The sequence below is a fragment of the Verticillium nonalfalfae genome (genome assembly GCF_003724135.2).
Source record: "Verticillium nonalfalfae strain VnAa140/NRRL 66861 chromosome Unknown scaffold_87, whole genome shotgun sequence".
Classification (NCBI taxonomy): Eukaryota; Fungi; Ascomycota; class Sordariomycetes; order Glomerellales; family Plectosphaerellaceae; genus Verticillium; species Verticillium nonalfalfae.
The window spans coordinates 318-13806 of NW_021167312.1; the positions used below are offsets into that span (position 1 = coordinate 318).

A 13489-nucleotide genomic window follows, 5' to 3' on the forward strand; every position below is an offset into this window, starting at 1 on the left:
GCCATTTCGAAAGTCGGCAAGTGCTTTCTGCGTGGCGCCAGCACACGTCGGACAGAGTGCCTTGCTTTGCGTCTGCGCTCCTGAGCCTGATCTGCGTGATAGTATTGCCAGTGTGTCCATTGCACGGCCAATGATGGATCAGATGGACTCAAGTGTTGTGTTTTGTAGTACAGAATATCCCTTTCAGTCCAATCATGGCATTCCCACGCCCCGTTACGCCGAACAGCCAGTCATTCCATCTTCACCTGACGTAGATTAGAGGCCATATTGCTGTCCGTCTCCTAAGACTCCAGCGTTCCGTTCTCCATCAGTGACTGGTAGAACTCAGGCTCTAAAAACGTCGCAACGCTGACGTCCTCGCTGAGGCCCTTTCTCCTCCTCGTCTTCAGTACGAAATCACGCGCCGTGGCCTGAGCAGTTGCAGGCTGTAGGGGCTTCACCACGACAGATTTGTCAAGAGGGTCTCCTGGCACGATACTCCAACTGTCAAAGGTCATGCTGACCATTGCAGACCCCTGCGTCTGGATTCGTAGGGCTGTTTCGAAGCCGAACGAGTCGATGACGGGGATCAGTCCGTTCACACGATACAACGGGGTACCGGGTATAGGACCATCTGAAAGAACGTGGCCGCGACGACGAGCAAGGGCGGTATAAACCTCGGTTGCTGAATCTTCGGGCCCAGTCACAGAAATAGCGTATTGGGGCTCCATCAGGCGTGGTGATGCCATCAAGAAGGAAGAATAACAGGCGCGGCGTGATGTGGGGATGATCTGGCCACCACCACGGAAGATTGCTTCCTGCGCGAGAGCAACGTCCGTCACACGGAACTTGGTGTTGCGAATAGCTATTGAGTGTCGGTCAGCTCTCCAGTCCATGACAAGACGTCGACGACAGGTTGGGCAGGGTTTATGAACTCACGTTCTTCGCAAAGTGGGCCTTCTCTGGTTGCCCAGCTGAATCCTTGTCGCAAGGTTTCTTTGACACCAGTCAGGAGCTTCTTATCGACCTTTCACAATGTTAGCGTCATCCAAATGGAGGAGAAGAGAGAGTTCAACAAACCTCAGAGGGAAGTGTGTCGTCTTGAAGAATGTTTGGGCCAGTGTCGTCAGGCCCAAAGGCCCAAATACTCCTCGCTGCTAGTTTGTCCCATCCGTACGTTTCTTCGAAATACTTTGCTGTCTTGCGAATAGGGTCACGAATCTTCACCTTTCCAGACTCGATATCTTCGGATATCCCCTTGTCAAGTTGCTCCGCTATCATCGTGATGCGGTTCTTCTTGTTCGGTGTGATGGCGTAGCATTTCGTAGCCGATTGCTCCACAACAGTCTCGCAGAAGCGAGTGACGGGATCAGAGATCTTGATTTCCATGTCGGCATAGAGCCGCCTCAGGTCATGGAGGACGCAGTCCATGTACAGCTCTCCTGTACCAAGTACAATATGCTCTCCAGACTCCTCCACCTTGGTGACGATGAGTGGGTAACTCTTCTGGATCTTTCGCAGGCCGTCCAACATCTTCGGTAGCTCTGAAGGGTTGATAGGTTCCACAGCCACCTTGAGCACAGATTCAGTGAAGTGTGTCAAAGGTTTGAAAATGAACACGTCCTCATCATCATCCAGCTTTGGGGGAACGATTGTAGCAGTCTTGACAATCGAGTTATCCACGCCGCCGAGAAGAACCCAATTGCCCGCTGGCACGCCATCCGTCGGTATGTTATATCTCGTCTCAGAGATGAAGACATCCGTGACGGTGGCCATGGCCATGTCTTCCTCGTCATCCAGCGAGTATCCTTCGCCAAGAACTCGTACCTGCATACCAGGCCGGGCAGTTCCGCTCAGCACACGACCGAACGAGTTGAAGTTTTTTGCGTCTGTCGTGTTGAACAGCTTGGTGATGTGCACCACAACCGGGCCATCTTGGTTGCAAGTTTTCATACTCTCCGCAAGCTTGGTGTCCAAAGGACCAGTGTAGTATTTCTGCAACCACTTCTCGGCCCCATCCAGAGGCGAGGGGATGTGTCGGACGACCATATCAACAAATCCAGTGGAAGGTCCAAAGAATTGTTCGCAGACCAACTTCAGCAGAATCTTGGCATCTGCCTTGTATTGAGAAGGCTTGAGCGCGATTCCGAGCCCCCCCAACACTTCCTTCAGATCTTCTGGGCTGTCGCTGATTGTGTGTGTGTAAATCTTGTAGATTGGCTCCAACACGAACTTAACGAAAGAACGCTGAGCTCCCTCCTCAACGGGCTTCCTGGTGAAATTACGCTTCTTTGGGTTGAAGTAGACATCACCCCATAGCCTCTTAGCAAAATCATCCGTGTCGATACCGCCGTACGTGTCCGCATACATCTTGGCGAAGGACTGCAGCGTGAAGCACCAGCCCATATCGGTGCAAGAGAAAAGGACATTGCCCTTCTCGGGGCTGATACGCTTTGCCTCGCCTTTGCCGGGGACTGTGTTCTCTATGACAGTATTGACCTCCTCGATGACGTGCTTGAGCTTGAAATAGGCATCCTTGGGCGGCAGCTTAAGCTCTAAGATCAGGCGATCAAACTTGTTGACGATCAACGTGAGAGGAATGTCCTCCAGCACAGCGTGCTTGATGATTTTCTCCGTGTTGACCTGAACACCCTCAACGATGTCGACCACCAGGCAGACACCATCCACAAGTCGCAAGCCGGCTGCCACTTCATCGACAAAGTTCACGTGTCCCGGTGTGTCGAGGATGTTGATAAGGTGCGACTTTCCCTTGGTGCCTGGCAGCACCAAGCTCATGGGTGAAGACTTGACGGAGAGTCCACGTTCGCGCTCGAGAGTGTGGACATCTGTGTATCGGAGTTGCTCGTCTCGGTTCTTGCCCACCCTGCGTTCCAGTCTGTCGGTAATATCGTGCGTCTCCAGGACCAACATGTCCATAAATGCTGTCTTTCCGTGGTGCAGGTGGCCAGCCAGGGCAATGTTGCGCGTCTGTTTCGGAAAGTTCATTAAATCGGTCATGAAGCTGCGATCGAAGAAGACGGGAGGCAGGTCGGCTTCTTCGATGTTGAACTTCTTCTGCTCGACTGGCGCGACGATGGGTTCCGTGAGCAATTGCTCGTCTTCTTCCCGAACCAGAATTTCGACCTCATCGCCATATACTTGTTGCGCCGTAGGGTAATACTGTTTGTCTTCGTGTAGGATAATGGCATTTGACGGACCATCGTCTAGCGAGTGGTTAGTCGTCAAGTCGGACACGGTGGGAGAGCGTCAAGCCATTACCGTCAAGCTCCATCAGCTCCTGGCCTGTCGGCACAGGTGCTTCGCTTGCATCATCTCCATAGACATAGTCCGACGCGTTGGCGCCATGTTCTGACGCTTCCTCGGAGCCAGCCTCCTCGCCAATGAAGTTGCCGAACCTGATTGCGACACGTTAGCAAAATAATTGTGCAGAGCAACAGGGTAGCCCAAGACGTACTCGTCGTATAGATCGTCCATCTTTTCAGAGGTGATAAAGGGGACGCGGATGTATTACTTTGCCGTGAGTTGAAGGCTGTTCGTCGCAAAACAGCCTTGTCTGGCTGTTACATATGACGACTACGCGACAGTAGCAAAATCTCGAGAGTTGATGCGAGGCTGAGGTTCCACATAAAACAGCTGCAAGGCTGGATGTCTAACAGGCAGCGATTGGAAGGGGGGTTTCGCTGCATTAGAACAGGGAGCCACTTAATGGCTTATTAATAGTGTTACTGATTTACAAGAAACCCTCCGCTTATCGCACCTCAGTCACTTATCAGATCCCCGATAGTGAGCCTAGCAGCGGGGTTCAGGGGTTTCGTCCGCTGTCGTCGCTGTTGGAGGGGCCCATGCTTGGCTTGCCTGGCTCATAACCCCACGTCCAAAAGGCGGAATCAAAGAACTCAACATTTTTTGGTTTGTCTCCGGAGCCGGACTTGTCCTCTCGAAACCTATACTTAAACGTCAATCACTTCTATCCTTTGCATTGTTTGATATCTGAGCCTGCCTCCTATCCCACATCCACCTTCACCATGGCCAACCTCCCGTCCGTCTACATTGTCTCCGCCGCGAGAACCCCTGTTGGGTCCTTCCTTGGGTACGTCAAAGCTCCGAAGCTCACACCGACAATGGCATGGACTGACAACCCCATTTCTCCAGTTCTCTCTCTAGCCTGAGCGCTGTCGACCTCGGTGCCCACGCCATTAAGGGTTAGTTCTCCAATACGACCATCTTGTGTGCTTCAACCACTCACCTGCTGCGCAGCCGCTGTCGAGCGTGTCCCCGAGATTAAGCCCGAGGATGTCGAGGAGGTCTTCTACGGCAACGTTCTCTCCGCCAAGTGAGCCCCTGCCTCCAGTCACCGCCAATCGCTCTCCCCACGACCTGCTAATTCCCTCTCAGCCTCGGCCAGGCTCCCGCCCGTCAGTGCGCCATCGGCGCTGGCCTCTCCCAAGGTGTCGTCGCGACCACCGTCAACAAGGTCTGCGCATCCGGTCTGAAGGCCATCATCCTCGGTGCCCAGACCATCATCACTGGCAACGCCTCAATCGTCGTGGCCGGCGGCACCGAATCCATGTCTAACGTTCCCCATTACCTTCCGACCCTCCGAAACGGCGCCAAGTACGGCCACCAGACCCTCGTCGACGGCGTCCTCCAGGACGGCCTGACCGACGCCTACGGCAAGAAGGAGCACATGGGCATGCAGGGCGAGCTTTGCGCCCAGGACCACTCCATCACCCGCGAGGAACAGGACGCGTACGCCATCCAGACCTACAAGAGGGCCCAGGCCGCCACCGAGGCCGGTGTCTTCGCCAAGGAGATCACCCCCGTCGAGGTCTCGGGCGGCCGCGGCAAGCCCAACGTCAAGGTCGACCGTGACGACGAGGTCAAGAACCTCAACGAGGCGAAGCTCAAGGCCATGCGTCCCGCCTTCCAGCCCAACGGCGGCACCATCACCGCCCCCAACGCTGCCCCCATCAACGACGGCGCCGCCGCAGTCGTCCTCATGTCCGAGGCCAAGGTCAAGGAGCTCGGTGTCACCCCCATCGCCAAGATCCGCGGCTGGGGTGACGCCGCCCGCGAGCCCGAGCGCTTTACCATCGCGCCCGCCCTCGCCATCCCCAAGGCCATCGCCCACGCCGGCCTCACCGCCGACGACGTCGACTTTTACGAGATCAACGAGGCCTTCTCCGTCGTGGCCCTCGCCAATATGAAGATCCTTGGCCTCTCCGACGACAAGGTCAACGTCTTTGGCGGCTCCGTTGCCATTGGCCACCCCCTCGGCTGCTCCGGTGCCCGCATCGTCACCACCCTGACCACCGTCCTGCGCGAGAAGAAGGCTAAGATTGGTGTCGCCGGTATTTGCAACGGCGGTGGCGGTGCTTCTGCTCTCGTGATCGAGAACCTGCAATAAACGGTCTCGCTGCGGAGATGAGACGGCAGGACAGCAAGAGACCTTATATGCGGGGTCTAGGGCGTCCCGGAGAGAATGTGATGCTCTTTTCAACGATGATATGGTACATGAAAAGTTGAGACTCGGTTGCGGGCTAAAAAGTTCTGCATATGGCCATCATCTTAGATATATGGCACGGCAATGTACTGCTGTTGCTTTTTAATCAATCCACTTGTGGTTCACTTCGCACAATTTCTTTTTTGATCTGGAGAGAGGAGAGTGGCGTCCATCGCGCTGTGAAGTAAACCATTCCCGTAAACTTCGCACACGAACGATATCGTGTTGTTCAAAATTGATTCTCTTAGTTCTCGGGCTTCGAACCTAGCTAGCAAGACATGTTTTACAAAGGCAGCATTCCGAAACTCCAAAAAAATCATGTCCGTCGGGCTTACGCGAGCCGCGACCTCAACTATCTCCCATATCGTCTCGTCAAGGTTTCTTTTGAAGAAATATAACGTTGAGAGCGAGTCCGAGAGGGCGTCGATTCGAGGGCGCGGAGCCCCATAGGCGACACTCTTTGCTCCCATTGAAACGGAGAGAACGAGGCGGAAACCTGAATGCGTAAAGGGAAAGCGGATGAGAAAAAAGCAAGGCAAGGAAATCAAAAACGCTACGCCCATACCGAGCCGATCCTTCGCGCCATTTTCTGCCTGAGACCTTCTCCTGCTGCGCCTCGTCCATGTGTACTCGAGGCGTACGCCCAATCACGGACCAACCAAATACTGTAGATGTGACGGCCATTGAACCACTATGCATGTGGTTGTTGCCGTCTGGTATCTTTCGGCTGGGGAAACCCCCAGTGAGTATCTCACAAGCTCCCTCCTAGCCTCTAGGGGCTTTTCATATGCAATCCCGTCATATAAGAAAATCCAGAGCTCAGTCAGTGGTGTCCATGTTGTCACCATTGACAACAGGCGGCGCAACGCCGTCTTGGAGCCACTTGTTCCAGTCATTCTTGGTCTTTTCGACGTCGGATTGACTCAAATCTTTCATCCACTTGCTGTTGAGCACGTACTTCTCTCGCATGACCTCCTCGCGCTTTTTGCTGCCGGCACGGCATCGTCTGGTGATCTTCTCGCGCTCCTTGGGGTCTTTGACGTTTGAGTAGTGATCGTAGATGAAGCATTCAGATGTGCGCTCCTTGTAGACAATCTTCAGCGAGTTCAGGCATACTTTGTGTGCCAAGCCCTCGGAGAACGCAGCCACAGCCGGAGTCCAGTTGTCGTCAGCCTTTTCGTCGATTGGCGGAAGGTTGCGAGCAAGAACCGTCTTCTGGAGGCGCGCTCTAGGGACGCCCTCAGTCGGCTCCACGGACATGTAGGAGGAGATATAGTACTGCCAGCGCTCACGCTGCTTGAGCTCATCCATATAGAAGGTGGTGTCTTCCTTCTGCAGCCAGCGAACGCTTGCCTCGGACTTGTTGGGGAACTGGAAGCGACATGTTAGCCTAGCCGATGATGTATCTAGGGAGAGGTAGACTTACCCAGCTAATCACGAACATCTCGCCATCCTTGACACACTTTTCGGCGAACTTTCTCGCGGCGATCTCCGTCTGCCAGTTTGTCTCATCCTTCTCACGGTTGCTGAGGTATTGGTGGATGAGATCCGGAGTCTTTTCTTTGGTGTCGGTAGAGCTACAGGTCAGAGCCAGGCGACTGAGGGTCTTGAGAAGATCCGGAATGGTGTAGAGTTTCCACCCGTTGCGCAGGTAGTAGTGGCGGAGGACATCTTGATACCGCACCTCATCAATCTCGCCTGTGACATACTCCTCGATCAAATCAACCGTCTTGGACCAGATCTTTGGAATATCATCATCCACCTCGAAGTAGTCCATAGGATTCTCCGAGAGGCCAATCTCTCTTGCGACCCGGGGACGATTGAGGCGCGCAACTTCAACATGAACATCGCGCGCGCTCTCTTTGACGTCGCTGAGTCTCTTGTAGAGCGTTTGCAACACGCTGAAGAAGACAAAGATGGTCTGGTTGCTGAAGAAGTTGTACCATGGTCGGGTGAACAGACCGTCAGCCCTCAGTTCGCCCTCGTCCGTGAGCAGCGAGGCATCTCCAGTGGTAACAATGGGCTGAGGAACAGTGGACAGCCAACGCTCATTTGACACGAGAGGAGCGGGATGCTCGCTAGGCGCATCTGGCATCTCTTCCTCGTTGGCGGAGGTGACGTCAGGCGTTGTCTCTTTACTCGCCGACGCAGCGCTGTCTTCCTTGTGGCCACGAGGCTTAGATCCATTGCGGCCAGGGTCAAGAACACCACGGAGCAGGTCGCTCTTCTTGCCGTTTCGGCGGTTTCTCCCGTTAGTCAGCTCGGCTGGGGCACTTTCCTCCGCATCGTCTTCGTCTGACGCGTCTTGAACACGGGGTAGCTGGCCGTCATACTCTTCCTCGGGAATATCGAAGAATGCGGGAACAAAAGACTCAAAGAAGTCAGTGATTCTTTCCTTCTCAGGAATGCTGTGATGGCCGCTGTTGACAGCATAGAGCATCATGAGGCGGAGAAGCTCCACAATGATCTTTTTGTCAGAAAAGTTCCAGACGAACTGGTGACGTGGGGCTTTCCCAGTCAAACTGCGCTGTCTTCGCTGCTCTTCGTGCTTCGTCTTGATCACATCAACGAGATGCCTGGCCGAAAGATTCCGCTTATCAGTCTGCTTGACCTGAATGCCCATGTGGTCGAGACTCTTCAGGTGCATGTTTTCGGTTTGCGAGTGCCAGACCTTCTCCCACTCGCGCTGAGAGAAGCGCCATTCCTCGTCCTTCTGTTTCATCCGGGCGAGGACAACGGGCACGACATTGAGTGGGTTGGCGAACATGTCGTTCACAACCTCGGGGCCCTTGTCGAGTCCATAAATCTTTTTGCAGATTCGCTTGAAGACCGGGATGGAGCCACCGCGAAGTGCAGCAGGCATCTCGAAACCTTCCCTCTCGGCATCAGACATGACGTTGATCTGCTGAGCCACGGGCTCTAATAGTTGAATGCACTTAATGTTCGCTTCAATGTTGAAATCGTAGTCGTGGCGCTCCTCCTCGATGCGGTGCAGCCCCTCCTCAAAGCCATTCTTGCGGTGAGCCACGAATCCAGAATCTTCGGAGGCCCAGGTAGGGTGGCTGGCCCACTGATCATTGAGGAGATCGGCACAAAGCTCGTCACGACCACTGCAGCGTTTGAGCGTCTCCTAAGTGGTAGTCAGCACCGGTGCACAAGAAGGGTTGTCCATAATATACTCACACGCTTGGGCAGGAGTCGATAACTGGGACCATAACCACGACAGTTACTCAAAGACACCTTGCCGGTAGGAGGTGCTGGACGGTTGTCGACCACGTCGACCATGGAATCAACATTGAGAAATTGTTTCCAGAAACTGAGAAGCTCAGGGTTAGCAGCAAGAAAAACGCTGCCTTTCTGGTAGACGGTGGGGCGGTCGATAATCTGCTGACTGAACAAGTTGCAGACTTTGAGAAACTCGTTGTACGAGGTCTTGTTGCTCAGGTACTTCTTGACCCTGTCGAAGAAAGCGATCTCGTCATGGCTCGAAGTTGCAGTAGCAGATGGTCCGACTGGCTCAGGCATGATAGGCGTCAAGGTGGGCTCGATAGCCGGGAGATCGGTAGCAAGAGGCTTGTGGTTAAGCTTAGTCCGTTTGCTGTTGGTGACGGGTGCGCCAGGGAGTGCGCGACTGCTAACAGCAGCAGCTTCAACAATGGCAGGTGTAGGCACCGGCGTCTGCTTGTCGATTCTCGGCCTCTTCTTGCTGTTGTCTTTGCTTGCGCTGTTGGGCGGTGGGAAGCTTCCAATGAGCGGAAGCTTCTGTGCATCTCGGGGGTTCTGCCCCGGAGTGGTCATGGCTGCGATCGCGGCAGCTTCATCAGCTGCACGGCCAGGAGTGCCCTTGGCTTGACCAGCAGACTCGGGGAGAAATTGCTTGAAGTCCTCAAGCAGGTCAGGCGCGGTGTGAAAGAGCGTAGTGACCTGAGCGTAAACCTCTTGAATGGGTTTCTGTTCTCGCTGATATGTTTGAAGAATTTCCAGGAATTGCTTATAAATTTCAGGCTTGTCCTGAAACCGGTTCTACATGTGGTTAGGACTTCTTTCTTACCGAATCAAAAACTTTATCAGGGGCTTGTTGGGGAGGATAGAGCTGACCTTGATCTTGTTCACGTAACTGATGGCATGGTTGAATTCGACTGGTCCTCGGCGTTCCAGTCCGGCTTGCTGAGCAGCACTACCGTTGACGCCCGGCGCACCTGCCTGGGGCGTTGGTGTCTGCGCGTTGCGTGGAGGTTGCCCGGCGACAGGAGGAGCGTTACCTGGCATCTGGTTCGGACCTCGCTGGTGGCCTGGACCTTGAGCATCGAAAGGTGCGCCGAGACCTTGCGCTTGGCCAAAGGCCGCCGCGCCGTTCTGGACAGGCGTGCTGAAGGTTGCTTCAGGACTTTCAATGCTATGCTGAGGCAGTTGCGGCTGTTGAGGCTGGGGCCAGCTGCCAGTGCCGTTGTTGCGGGGGCCAAACAGCGGCTGGGCGGCGCCAGGCTGGGCGTGTGGCCCGTCAGGCTGAGTGACTCGGCCTGTGATGGACTGAACTGTGGTTCCCATAGGTGTTGTGACTCGGATCGTATTCGGGTCACTACCAGTTCCACACTCGATTCTATAGCCGGGAGGCAAGAACGTGTTGAAGCCCTGGATGAGGTTGGGGTGCCCCGCGAAGAGCTCTGAAACTCGGTTGATGACACCAGGGGTGTCAATTCTGTTGCCTGTCAGTCTTTGGGCGCACCGCAATGTCTTTCCGTGTTACTTACGCTTGGCTTTTAAAATCCTTCATGATATCTAGAAATCGATTGTATACATCTGCTTGATCGTGGAACTGCACTTTAACTTGATCGAGGTAGGTCAAAGCATCCTGCGATAGGCATATGTCAGCATCTTGTTCCTGTAGTGAATACGTCGTCTGTCCAAGTGACACGGTGAATTGACAAGTGGCAGCCAAGCTCCACGTGAGGCAACGCGGGTTAGACGGTGAAGTCACCCAGCCGCTTCAAGCCGAAGACAAATGGGTCCAGACCATGCAATGCCAAAGCAGTCAAGATGGTCATATTTCCCGAAGACTCCAGTTGCCTTTAGAGAATAGCGGAAATATGACATGAAGCATAAACCCAATCCAGGTCCTGCAAGACGGCGACGCTCTTCACGCGACGATTGCTTATTGCTGCGACGCAAGAACTGACAAGAGAGTCTCAACTTACGTTCAAAATTGGCTGCTGTCCTTGAGCAAGTCCGCCGCCAGGACCAGGGCCACCTTGCGCTTGATTTGGTGGAGGCTGGGCTCCAGGGTTGTTGTTATTGGCGCCGCCTCCCCCTACACCACCACCACCACCTCCCCCGAATGGCGCTTGTTGCAATGCTTGTGAGACTTCGCGTTGCTGGAGAGGTCCTCCAAATATGGGAGGAGGGCCGCCAGGGGCGCCAGGGTGCGCATTCGGCGGATTTGTCGGATGAGAGATAGGCGCAAACATTTGGTGCTGCGCGGGGCCGTTATTGGGACCGCCGTGCTGGGGAGGTCTGGCCTGGTCGGCCTGGAGCGGACCGCCAAAGTTGGCGGGAGGCCCTGAAGGCGCTCCAAGAGGCATTGGAGGGGCGGCAGAGCCGTGGTTTGCGAGGAGGCCACCAGGGCTGTGGATGGCACCAGAGATCCTCGACGCGACCGGCTGGTGGATGGGTATTGATCCCGCGTTACTGTGATGTGGTGGTGCCGGTGGGAAGCCCTCCCTTCGCCGTCTGTCGTCTTGTTCTCGCTCTCTCCTCTCCAGATCGTCGGTTTCCTGGGCCATGCGGCGGCGATTGTCAGCCTCGAAGGCCTCGGCGTCGTCCATGTTCTTTGCGCTCATCGTCGACAAATCGCCCGCCTGTAGTAAGAAAGTCAGAATAATGGTCTTCGCGTTACGTTCAGATGTGTTGAGGAATAGAACGGTTCAGATCGGTTGCGATGGTGCAAGACTTAGGATCGCGCCAACTCTCTAGCGAGGATGTGGTCTTCAGGGGATCTCATCGAAAATCTGCAGAGAGCCGCGACTAGACCTTCAGAGCGCCTAGTTTCCAGCGACTTACTTCTACATGAGGAGGAGTCTCAAACGCCTACGATGGTATAGCTGAGGGGAGCAGGGTCGAAGGTGAAGTGCGCTGGCGCGGCTTGCTGTTATCGGATTGTGGACAAGCTCTGATCAGACGGGGGGAGTGACGAGACCTCAGAGCTCGCGGCCGTTCCTTGCCGACTGGGGCACTCACGCTGGTTGGCCCTTCGGAGGTTCGCATAATTATTAATGCGCCTTGGCAATCACTATCATGCGCTCCACCCAGTGCGATAAGCGCGATTGAGTTTCGCTTCCCGAATTGGCTGTGGTGGGGCTGATTGATGTAGGTGCGTGATGTGAAGGCGATTTGACAGCCTTGTTAGTGACAAAGAAAACATGAGATTTTGTTCTGGTAGAGTAAGTTCAAGTTGGAGTGCCGAGAATGGTCATTCAACCGCTACAGTAGTAGGAAGTATTTAAATTTGTCGAACAGCAGTTTGTTTACAATGTCACAGTGATTCGAGGCAGGTCATTCGTTGATCATGGTTCATCTATCATTATCGATCGTGTGGGTATCCTATTGCAATCCGATTGTCGGGTTCGTTGGATACTGACACCTACCCAGCCCGCAGAGTTCTTACAAAGCGTAGTTCCGGACGCCTTTGATTATCCACTATTCAGAGTGTCAACGCAGCCCGAGCCACAATATATCGTAAGGGGGTTTGCTCACCACTTCGCCATTGGCGACAGTGCTTGCGATGCTGACAACCTCAATATTGCCCGGTTGAATCTGTCGTTACATGAGTTTGGGCCTCATTTTCGGTTGTAGAAGGCTTAAGACGTACAAATTTGGTGCCGTCCTTGTTCTCCCACCAAACCTCGCCATCGCCGCCGATTGTGCGGGCCTTCTGGTTTTCCTGCCAGGGGCTTACAGGGACCAAGTGCGCTTCAACGAAGCGCCGCAGGTTCCGTGAAGCCCTCTCCTGACCATCGTCGCCCACATAGGCATCTGTGCCTAGTCTGTTGTAGTCTTCAGGGTCCTCCCAGGGCTTGCGCGGGAGGGCTTCGACTGCGGAGTTGAGGGGCGCAAGGATTGTTGTATTCTTGCCTGAATCATCAAGACGAATGGCAGCTGTTTCAATGTCATGCGTAAATCCTGCAAAAATATTGATGCTTTTATCTCGATTCAGAACATCGGAGAGAATGACACTCCCCTGTCCGGAAGGAGGGTGCGGATCCGAAGGGTTGGAGGGCGGAACCACGGGCATGTTGAGGGGTTTCTGGTCACGGTGCTGCGGGGGTCGTCGAGTATCGAGATGAGGGGTGCGGATGAGCTGGCTGGCGACGAGGGACGTTGATGCCAGGAAGACGATAGTAGCGAGGCCTTTCATAATGGCTCCTAGGCTTTAGGTTCCCCGCAAGCCTGATGATGTGTGTGTCATGGCGGAGAAAGAATTGGCCAGTGGTTGGCGATACAGTTGGGGTTTGTAGTATTTGGGAGGAAACGCATCCAAACCTGCAGGCTGAGCCGCGATTGGCCGTCGCACGGTGACATCATCCTCGAAGGGGCAATGGCACCGGCAACAAAGATGCATGCGATTGTCCAGCTTCACACTCTCCGTCCGCTGCCTCTTTGGCTTTATCAAGGGTTTTTTTCGCCGTCCCTGGACTTTGACCAGACGAGTAGCCTTGGTTTCTTGAGCAGCGCATCACTGCGAACCACGCCAAAACTGGAGCAAACCATGGCATTGGGGATTGATTGACAAGTGCAGCCATGACAAAGATTGGAGTTGAAGGAACTAATACTAGGGAGAGTAGATAGAACTTGGACATGCCTAGGAAGAAACAGCTTGCTGCTGAAATCAAGAAACTTCCATGGCAGGAGATGTGGCAGGCACGAAAGAACATGGCATGTCCTCGAAATACGGACACGGAAACAGGGATTTGACTTGTGGCAGGAATGTTT

The 13489-nt window shown here is 54.3% G+C and overlaps 4 protein-coding genes across 4 annotated transcripts; 1 reads left to right on the forward strand and 3 right to left on the reverse strand.

Moving 5' to 3' along the window:
• Window positions 1-281: 281 nt before the first annotated feature.
• D7B24_009037 (uncharacterized protein) lies at window positions 282-3474 on the reverse strand (the record flags this gene model as incomplete). Its single annotated transcript, XM_028643115.1, has 5 exons — window positions 282-844; window positions 919-1006; window positions 1060-3203; window positions 3259-3395; window positions 3455-3474. 5 exons carry the CDS (start codon window positions 3472-3474, stop codon window positions 282-284), a joined length of 2952 nt encoding a protein of 983 aa, XP_028493177.1.
• Window positions 3475-4025: 551 nt separating this feature from the next.
• On the forward strand, window positions 4026-5407 carry ERG10 (erg10, acetyl-CoA C-acetyltransferase; the record flags this gene model as incomplete). The annotated part of the gene is made up of 4 exons (XM_028643116.1): window positions 4026-4090; window positions 4153-4202; window positions 4258-4333; window positions 4396-5407. The coding sequence occupies 4 exons, from the start codon at window positions 4026-4028 to the stop codon at window positions 5405-5407; spliced, it is 1203 nt and encodes a 400-aa protein (XP_028493178.1).
• Window positions 5408-6322: 915 nt separating this feature from the next.
• Window positions 6323-11764, reverse strand: SIN3_1 (Transcriptional regulatory protein sin3; the record flags this gene model as incomplete). Its single annotated transcript, XM_028643117.1, has 8 exons — window positions 6323-6874; window positions 6930-8633; window positions 8687-9526; window positions 9602-10202; window positions 10255-10355; window positions 10699-11358; window positions 11561-11587; window positions 11738-11764. The coding sequence occupies 8 exons, from the start codon at window positions 11762-11764 to the stop codon at window positions 6323-6325; spliced, it is 4512 nt and encodes a 1503-aa protein (XP_028493179.1).
• Window positions 11765-12160: 396 nt separating this feature from the next.
• SIN3_2 (Transcriptional regulatory protein sin3) lies at window positions 12161-12914 on the reverse strand (the record flags this gene model as incomplete). Its single annotated transcript, XM_028643118.1, has 3 exons — window positions 12161-12196; window positions 12254-12313; window positions 12369-12914. 3 exons carry the CDS (start codon window positions 12912-12914, stop codon window positions 12161-12163), a joined length of 642 nt encoding a protein of 213 aa, XP_028493180.1.
• Window positions 12915-13489: the final 575 nt, after the last annotated feature.